The sequence below is a fragment of the Morone saxatilis genome, unplaced genomic scaffold (genome assembly GCF_004916995.1).
Source record: "Morone saxatilis isolate NCDOM2014 unplaced genomic scaffold, NCSU_SB_2.0 Contig23, whole genome shotgun sequence".
Classification (NCBI taxonomy): Eukaryota; Metazoa; Chordata; class Actinopteri; family Moronidae; genus Morone; species Morone saxatilis.
Genome location: NW_023339796.1, coordinates 13,851,096 through 13,861,466, shown reverse-complemented (window position 1 = coordinate 13,861,466; position 10,371 = coordinate 13,851,096). Strand labels below are relative to the sequence as shown.

The 10,371-nt window shown below is 40.6% G+C and overlaps 1 protein-coding gene across 1 annotated transcript in view; it reads right to left on the bottom strand.

Moving 5' to 3' along the window:
• Positions 1-6: 6 nt before the first annotated feature.
• The window catches only part of klhl24a (kelch-like family member 24a), a 17,389-nt gene continuing 7,024 nt past the window's right edge, over positions 7-10,371 (bottom strand). Inside the window, exons 5-8 of the mRNA XM_035670066.1 lie at positions 7,954-8,072; positions 2,104-2,292; positions 405-593; positions 7-282 (exon numbers count right to left, since the gene is read on the bottom strand). Of these exons, the coding sequence (XP_035525959.1) occupies positions 82-282; positions 405-593; positions 2,104-2,292; positions 7,954-8,072 (698 nt within the window). The 3' untranslated portion in view covers positions 7-81. The remainder of the gene's footprint in view (positions 283-404; positions 594-2,103; positions 2,293-7,953; positions 8,073-10,371) is intronic.

The following is a 10,371-nucleotide window of genomic DNA, read 5'->3' as shown; positions in this document are numbered from 1 at the left end:
TCTCCTGTGAGAGTGTGTGTGTGTGTGTGTGTGTGTGTGTGTGTGTGTGTGTGTGTTCAGGATCTGTATGTTTGTTTATGGTCAGGGCCTTTGGTACTTTTCATTGTAGCGGTGGATGGTTACACAGCCATGGTAGGAGATCGGCCTCGGCATGGCTGCCACTCCCGTGATGATGCCTGTTGCCGGGTCGTAACACAGGATGGTGTCTGTTGCTTCGCCACTTTCCCCTCTGCCACCAAGGATGAAGATCTTACCATTGCACACTGACATGCCACAGCTCTCCTGCAGGGAGAGAGAGGCAGAAATGAGAGGTTGCTGCATAAAAGTATCCAAACCAAGGATTCTGGCAACAAAAGTCGGCAGTTTGCTCTTTGAATGCTCCGGATCCGCATTAAATATAGTACCTGTTTGTTAAAGGTTTGAACCACATGCATCCAATAGTCCTCTGCAGGGTCGTAGCAGAATATGGACTTGGTGAGACCACCACACACGTAGATCAGGTTGTTGAGGGACACTGCTGTGATACAGCGCTTTGCGATGGGGATGTTGGCCCGTAGTAACCAAGTGTCTGTCTCTGGATCATAGCACTGAACCTGTGACATATAGGTTACATGTAGTTAGTTGTGTTTTATCTTGGTAAAAGAAAGAAGAAAGACATGTATATTTCTTTAACATTTGGGTGGGAAAATAGATAAAAAATTTAATATATGTAGCTCATTGTGTGGTTTTACTGACTGTTCTGTGGGCTGACTAAAGCCTGATTTTAATAGATAACCTACAACACGTGAACAACACAAGATCTCACTCCAACAGATAAGGACCTTAGAGAATGATGTGAATGGCCCCACTAGGAGACTCCAGAGATAAGTAACTCCAAGGAACTGGAGTCAGCACAAACTCTATTTCCTTTAGGTCATGTAGAACCAGGTATAAACAGATGACTATGAAGTTAGAGAAACATAGATTGTTGTGTTGCCACTTATCAAAGTGCCTCAGATGTGCATTTTGGAGCCTGCGCAGACATAAACAAACATACCAGCTATTCCACTGAGGAAAAATGCTTCTACTGAAGTGTGGATTCCTGCGAATGTTTACCACCAGCCTCCAGACTGTCATTCAGAACATAATGAAACTATTCCAGAGAAGCCTGTCAAGTCCTGATCTGTGGGCTTATCTAAACAAAGTATTATCCAATTACAACACCGGCACATCCAAAATGGTTGATCTGCCTCATTCTGCTATCTTTCTTCTTCCTTTACCCTTCCTTATTTCCATCAGCAACGTGTCACAACACATCACTGTCAGCTCATTAAATACATGCATTTCTATCAATGACTCATTGATGTTAAATTAAACACTGCACAACAAAAAAATTGGCCTGGAGATAATGATCAGGATATAATTAAAAAATGCTGTAAAACTAGCTTAATCGGGATCAACCAGACTGACCAGGATGTGGGCAGATAAACCGCCAATCAGTGAACAGGAAGAGATGCCGTTTCTGTTTCGGCGAATTAACTCACATCTCACCAGCCCCCTTTCAGTTGCTAAACATGTTTAGTAATCAATACTTGGTAATCCAAGAAACTTTATTTTATTAAGAAAAATATTAGCTTTCTGGGATAGGTCACAACAGTCAACTAGGCTTACTTTATTTATTCAGTTGCCAGCAGAAAGGTACACTAGTATGCCCTAATAATGTTTCATTATTCATCTAAAATATATAATCATGTAGAGTCTGTAAACTAGATCAAAGCTGCACATACTAACTTCACTAGATATTTCTTTCCTATTTCATTTTGTACATTTTATGTGGCACTGCTTCAAAACATTATTAACGCAATCACATTAGCTTGTAATTTATAAGCCTATTTAGCCTTTATAATACAGCCTTATTAAAATACCTCTCTTGACACCAACAAGATAAGTTGTTCAGACAACCCCCTGAGGAGTCAAATTTGACTTAAATGTCCCTTTGCATATCCTGTGTGTCTTTAGGGTATAATTACTGAAAACCGGTTACCTGAGACAAAAAACACCCCAGCTATCATCACCATGTACTCAAGTGTGTGGTTGGGCATTTAGCACACATCTGTTTCCCACCTTGTCTGAACAAGTGTCGTCGTCAGGCCCTCCTCCTATGACAAAGAGCTTGCCGGCGCAGCTGGCCACGGCCGGAGAGCTGACGGCCTCTTTCATGGGAGCCACCTCTGTCCAGCGGTTGGAGAAGGAGTCGTAACACTCCACGCTGCTCAGGCGGCTCTGCCCATCGTAGCCACCTACCGCATAGACCTGAGGGATGACAGACAAACAGATTATGAAATTGAGAGTTAGGGGAAATGACTTGTGTCATTTATACTTCTCCACAAATGTACACAGAAACACACATACACACTATAAGAGAGAGGTTTGTATTCATGCTTACTAGTTCATGAACAATAGTTTCTGCGTCAGCACTTAGAGAACCAGTCTATCAGGTGCAGAAGAAAGATGACGTACTGATTCAGAACAAGCAACTTTATCCTTGTCCTTGTTGTTGCTCTTTTATCTGTAAACACTGCCCTAGTTCCCTGCAGGCACCAATTAATTTAACTAACCCTGAACTTCAACCTCAACTGCCAGAAACAACACAACAATACCTTGAGCCACAACAGTGCCACAACAGTGCCACAACAGCAGTTTGTGGAGTCATGTGGTGTCATCATAATCTGTTTATTCCCTCTGTAATTTACATTCTGAATCATATTATCAGGCAGTAGCCACATTTTGTTTTTTGTTTGTAGCAAAATAATGAATAATTAAATCTGAACCGCTAACCATAAACAAACATAAACCTTACTAGAAGCTAAAGCATTACAAGCTAGAGAACTGTGTTGACATAAGATATGAGCTCTAATAGGTGCCTTGCGGGTTATACATGTTTCTCTCCTGGAGTGCAAAGAATGGCAAAATGTGGGAACATGAGGCATGAAGAATGGAAGAAAATGTAATAAAGGGAAAAGATTGGTAAAAAAAAAAACGCTGGTAGAGACTCCTAGTAAATTTCCTCCGTAGCATTCTCTGGAAGGAAATCACATGTCAAGAATACACATTGAGCAGCATTACTGGTTATAAGCATAATGCTGCTCATCAGGCTGGTCTTATGCAACAGAAAACCTTCAGGCTGTTCCTGTCTCTCCACAAAATCTGAAGTATAAACAAGTACAGAGGGCAGAGAGAGAGAGACGAGGAGAGGAGGCCAGAGGAGGGAGAGCGATCGAGGGGGAGGAGAGGGATAGGACGAGAGATGACGGAGAGAGAGAGGAGAGAGAGAGAGAAACAAAGAGACAAATAAAGATGGAAGGAAAGACAGGGAACAAAAAGACGGAAGTGGAAAGAGCACGTGGATATTTGCAACCAACACCTGGGCTAATTGATAGCACTACCGCCTTTTTCAACGGAAAAAGTGATAAGGAGAAAAACACAACAAAATCCTTTATTCTCTAACATCTCAGGTGGTGGCTCCAAAGCACTGTTGTTTGTGTGTGTCTTCGATGTGTTTTCAATGACAGCAACTTGCCAAACTAGCCCACATTTGGTGGAGTGCAACTGCCACATTGACTCACTAACTGAAATTTGTTCTTTTTCAAACTCTATGTTGACGCAGTAGATAACAAATGTTGACTACTGGTTGTTTGTTGTCACAAATTAAAGAGATGCAAAAGAAACAAAAGAGAGAGTAGTTAATCAAGTACAAATTGTTTGGGGAGGTTTTAAAAGGATTTTTTTCTACTGGCCTTTGAAGAATTAGTTTCACATAATTATAATCCACACAGGTTTTTATTTGCCCAGATTTCTACCTCCTCCATAATACAGTGGGGATAAATTGACACCAACAAGTCATGTTATCGTTCAAACAATTCCCTGAGGACTTTGAATAAAATGTTCCTTCGCATATTCTTTGTGTCTTTAAGATATAATTGCTAAAACCAAGTTATCTGAGACAAAAAGCGCCTCAGCTCTCATCAACTATGTCCTTAAGTGTGTGGTTGGACAGGGGGCACACATCTGTTTTCCCAGACTGAAATAGTGAACAAGTGCTGGCCCAGCTGGCCACAGCCAAAAAGCTGACAGCCTCTTTCATGGGAGCCACCTCTGTCTAGCGGTTGGAGAAAGAGTTAAGGCTCCATTGAGGATATCCAGACACTAGCTTGTCTGAAGACGGTCGTCTTAGGGAGTGGGGGTTGGGTCGGCATCTACTCGGTTTAAATACACTGTGAAGTAGAAGTATAACGATATAGGCACATTCCACATTCACTCCTTAATGATAGCACCTAACCTATACCGACCTGAGGTATGTGGCTATCACATAAACACCGAGCCAAACATGATTCACGACTCTCTGTGGACACACTTGCTAACGACTGCACAAGCACATTCTCAGCTTATTTTATGTCCAAGTTGAAACACTTACAATGGATGAGTGATTAAGAGCATGCAGAGGGGTGTGACTGCGAGAGAAACACACAGACTGAGCGACTTCAGGGCGAAAACGACATAGGAGAACAGAGAGAAAAAGATGGAGAGATGGACTGACAGAGAGACAAAAAGAGAGAGCATTATGATAGAGGAAAACAGCTGTCACCAAGTACAGCCATAACAGGGAGAGGAAAACAACTGGTGACCTATTTTTGCTTATACACTATGGAAACAAGACCAGTGCAACAGGACATCACAGAATACAGGACACTGAAAAGTGTGTGTTCTGGTACTTATATCCCACTATGAAACATATTTAGAACTTAATGTAAGTGATTGGATGTATTAAATGGAAGGTCTGCAAAGATTAATGTAGGTGGTCTCATGTGTACAAATGAGGAAATATTAGATTTTCAACTGAATATGCAAATTGTTTGAATCGTTTTTGAGGAAGTCAGCACTGAGGTCGTTGAACAAGCATATGTGCTCATTATACAGGCTTGTTTACAACACTCAGCCATGTTTCTCTACACTTGCAAGTGATGCATCAGTGCTGCACATCAAAAGGGGAAATTACAGACTGAATGAGGAAATTAATGGCTACAAGCTCAGGAGGAGGGGGAACTGAATTCGGAGGAAAAAAACGATAACAAAGAGAAACATCCTACAGACAGATAGTGTATCTTTTTGAGATGAAAGGGCCGATATAATCTGGAATGAAAACATTCGACATTCAAATGCATTCATTGGAAGAGGCCAATTTGTTACAAGATATGAGGACATGAAATGAGGTAAATACCATAGACTGATTGTTCTGGGGGAAAATGATAAAACAAATTAAGTACCAAAGTACCAGAGATGGCACAAAATAATGTAATTTACAAAAAAAAAAAAAAAACATCTCTCAGATAGTGTCATTTATCTTCAGGCAGTAGAATGGGTAGTAACTAACTAAAGGCATCAAAAAGGATGAAGCCACTCGACTCTCAAGAGCCTAAAAAATAGAAAAGAAGAAAATATGGGAGGGGGCAAAAGAAAAGACAAAACCACATGTGTGTGACAGATACAGGAAGTGGTCGGAGAGAAAAACCTCTCCTGGGATTTAACGTCTCTCAGGAATGTATTATCCAAGAAAGGGTCAAACGTATGTGTTTATGCTTACATACTAAAGCTCAACTCTTACCTTGCAGGCCTTGGATTTAAGTATGGAAATACAGTGCATGATAGTAACACGACTGATCGAAAGCTTTGTCCACTTATTTAAGCATCAAATAACTTCAAAATGAGAGTCAGCTGCAGATGAGTAACTTTAAACTTCCTTTTATGTTCTATAACTTTGTTTGAGAGTTAAATGGCAGCCATGTCAGTCCATCTTGTTTTCACCATACCTTAATACATGACTCAGTTTGGAGTTAATTACTGACTTTTATAGCCACAGTGTGACCGTCCAGCTGATTACCTCACTGGTGTGGAAGACCAGTGTGTAGTTTGAATGCACGCATGTGTGTTTGTTGTTTCTGTGGCAAGGCAACTAAGCATTTTGGGTGTTGTTTAGAAGTCACAGAAAATTCAATACAGACTGGCCTAAAGCAAAAATAAAAAAAGTATGTTTGCACACTTGCTGCAAGAACCCCTCCTGAGTCATGCCCTTTCTGACAAAGTAAATAAAGCATTGTTTTAGCCCAAAGCTTTCCAAAGAATACTTGAACTTGTTCCTATGTTATTTACGTTTGTATACAAGTGTGTGTTCTTGTACACATGACAGCCGAAACATGTTTAAACATCTATGTTTAAACCAAGACAATCAGTGGATGACCTTCTTTACACAACACAAATAACAGACAATTACGATCAAGAAGTTTTCAGGAGGCACACATGCCATTGTCATACAAGTGGTCAACATTTGTTTTGCGCTACAACCACAACTTCTACATGGTATGCAATGAAGACAGGCTTGACATTCCAGTTTAAGAACAATACAAAGCGCACAAAACGTGTAGTTACAAATATTTTGCAGGTTGGGGAGGGATGAACCTATTTGAGCTAATGATAGTTTCCTTTCTTGTAAATCAAATCCAACATACCATAGGAAAATGAACAGCCTTGCTCTATATATACTTACAGAGCAAGTGTGAAAATGATGCCTACGTATGCAAATCCAGCGTGTGTTTACAGGCTTATCAGGGCTTCTTGCAGCCATGTATGGCCACTTCAGGCTTATGTGGTTGAGCAGAGACACACGAGAAACATGATATGGGCAAGTGGACTAAGCCAGTCCTTAACTTGGAAGTGTGAGGTGCTGGCACACGTTCATTAAACTCCCACTGGCCTCAAACAAGAATGTCAACCTAGCCATGTAACCTAGACTGTAAATAGTAACAGAGTAAGAGCAGGAGCAATGATTGAGGAAATTAACGTTAGTCAAATTTCCTAACCTAACTGGAGTTAGATCTTGGTTTTTATGTGATGCTTAACATATCGTACAGTCCTGTATATATACACTGTATAGGGGGCTACGGTCAGGCGCATATTTTATAATAGAAAAGGATATGAAGATGTTTAAAGTTTTTACAAGAGATTTATATTTAAGAATAACTACAAGTGACGGTTGAACTATTTTCCATGAGTAGGGGATGTAATGGGTGAACCAGCTGGGCTGTTCCAGTAGCCGAGGGACTTGTTTATATGCCGGTTTTAAATTGAGACAAACTTCTTTCTCTCTGTTGGAACTCTTCATGTCTATCCGGGATGTGTGAAAAGAGCTGGTACCAGCCGTTTACAAACCCTGGGGCCACAAACGAATGTGTCAGAATAATAAATAATATCATTTTGCTCCTTGTCACAAGGTGTCTTCATAGACCAACGTGGAAGATCCCTCATAGACATAAAGCAGGCTGTAGTCAAATTTGACTGGTATTCCTGAGTGTGACAACTCTTCTGCTACTGATGAGTGACTCAGGACTAATACCAGGTATTTACTGTCAGTCATCACTAAGTATTCAGAGCCTCTGTGTGTTTAAAATTCCTTTAAGCCTGTAGGTAAGAGAGTATCTGTGACAGTGAGATAAGACATGATTGTAAAAGATATGAATGGAGTCTTTAGCATTCAAAGAGCTCCATGGAACATTAGATTACCTTTCCAGCAGGTGATTCCACGGAATTTCCTCATTGTGTAAATGTCGGGCACCTTGCGTTTTACCTCAGGTAAGTTCATAACAATGACAATCAAGACAATGTTGATACACCACATTGTCTTCGGGCATTTGTACTTGTGTTACGGCATAGAAACTGGGCCATGCATGCAACATTAACATGATTAATGTGGGGTATATGAGAGGGACAGATGACACGGCTATCTAGAGTTGCGATGGTGCTGTCAGCGAGTGAAATCTGAAGCTGAACTATAAATCAGTTCCTCCGTCAGAGGCATCCACATTGGGGTAACCATGCACCCTGATGCAGACTCATAAACCCAGCTCGAGGCTCCCTCCTTACCTTGCCCAGTAGGACACCCATCTTGTGTCTCCAGCGGCCTTTGTTCAGAGAAGCCACTCTGATCCACAGGTTGAGCTGGGAGTTGTACATCCACACGTCCCTGCTGTTGATACGACCACCTAAGGAGAAACGGCAAAAGACAAACATACAAGACAATAATTAATATTCAAAATGGTAGTCAAGACAATTTTGGATTCAGTCGAGCAGCACAGGCAAACAGTAAATGTAGTAGCTCTCTTTTTTTAATCCAGTTGATCTGATATAAATGATTATTTAAAAATAAACCCAAGCTGCACTTGGTGAACAGCCAGCTTTGGACAGTGTGTTTATGTCAAAGTATTTTTAGATTTTACTGATTGTTTTTTATATCTATATCTCCAAACAAGGTCAGAGTTGTAAGTGTTTTATCTAAATTTGACCTGAGAGAGTTCATCAAGCAAATAAAAGGTTAAAAATACACATGCATACATAGTATCATGTCTCATTATGTATGTACATGTGTTGAATAACAGTAATCATCATCAATAATCAGTTTTTAAATTATCTTTAAAGCAAACACACCATTATCAGCATCTTTTGCAGCTAACAGACCTATACGAGTGCCTGTTCTGTTGTCTCTGGGCAAACATGCATTGTACGAAGTTGTAGAGAATAACAGTCACCCGACCAGGCTACAGTGCAGACACATTTCTAACAAGCCCTGACACGTGCCCTCGTTCTCTCAATAACGCCCCTTCCACACACACACAGACACACACACACCTGCCTGTTGATTCTCCACAGACTGGGGGAAGAACTTAACTGAACTTTTTAAAAAAAAACAGTAGGTAGGTGATGAAATATGGGTTAACCAATCAAAACCAGGAAAAACAAGTGTCAAAATTAAATTGAAGAGGAAAAATCTGATATTAAATCTACAAGTCATTTAAAAAAACTAGAGGAACTTTGTTACCACTGCACTGCCATTAGATCCTGTAGTAGTTATCTGCTGGCTTTTATTCAACAATAAGTTCTGAAGAAATATATCATGGGTAAAGCACGGATACCAACAAGACTCAAGCACATAAACAGAAAGGTCAGTGACAATCTGTGTTATTTCACACCAGGACTTAAATTTATCACACGGCGGTAACTAGAATAAAAAATATCTCAATCCATTACACTTTGTTGTGGTAGTGTCTGCTGTTGGCTGCTGGGTGTTTTCTTTGTACAGAACACATGTGGGTGGTTATATTGAGCAATGATAAAGGCATAAAGAAAACCTGCCAGTGTAAACAAAAGGTGTCTAAGCCTCTTCTCTATTCACATGCAGATAAAGATGCATTTTCCCCCCCTATTGTTAGTTAGCTAACAGACAGACTAGACAGGTGGGGATAGATATTAGGCTTGTGTTTCATCCTAAAAATAAAAAAATCCCTTCCTTTAAAAGGTAATCTTTATAAATAAATCAGTGGCTATACACATCTACTTCTTCTCATTTTTGTTGAGGAGTACAATTATACTGTAGCACACAGACGACAGGAGACAAGGGAAGGAAGTTGGTGTCTGCTGGATAGTGGAAGAGCCAGACAGTCTGCTGCCCTTAAGGCTTTTGTTTTTAAAGATTTGCATGAAAGAAACATGTCACAACTGTTGATGGAGGACGCACCACTTCAAAGAGAGCCTTGTAAACCCGGAAAGCTGGTAAAAAAACTACCACCTTCAGAAGGGGGGCTTTTTTCACTAAGAACTCAAGTTGTCCCACCAGCTCAAATGAGGAAAACCAGTTGTTAATGAGCACGAGCAGCGCCTATGGGAGGCCCCAATATGATTGGTGCTTTCTGATGCATTGTTATGCATTGCTTACAGTAACATGCAGGCTTAATGATAATGTGACTATGACATGCAACTCTCTGAAGGGTGTGATGCAAGCACATGTGCTTTGCTGCTCATTAGCTGATAAGATATTATCCAAATGTGATTTCCTGCAGCGGAGTGAGATAGCAAACAGAATGTATCTTGTAAGATCAGATCAGAATTGAGCTGACTGTAATCTTAAGTACTCAAAACATTTTGGGTGTTAATCCAGCATGCTCACTCTGCATCTGACAAAGAGGCTATGGACGTTTTGTATGCTGAATCAAGCCACATCCTATTTAAGACCACAGCTAACTGCAGCTGTGCTCGAGACTGGAGGCCCTCCAAGGTATTTACACCAGTTCCCAAGTTCCCAGTGTGAGGAGAGGGCCAGACAGTCTGAATGGATAGGTATGTGTGGGAATGTAATCGAGAAAGCAACATAAAAATAAAGTTGAGAAGAGTACCAAGGCATATGGGGCAACAAGAAAAGAAACTAGGGCAATGAAGATCATGATATACTTTAAAGTAGGCTAGTAGTGTGTATGTATATGTGTGTGAGTCAGAGAGACGGGGGGGGGG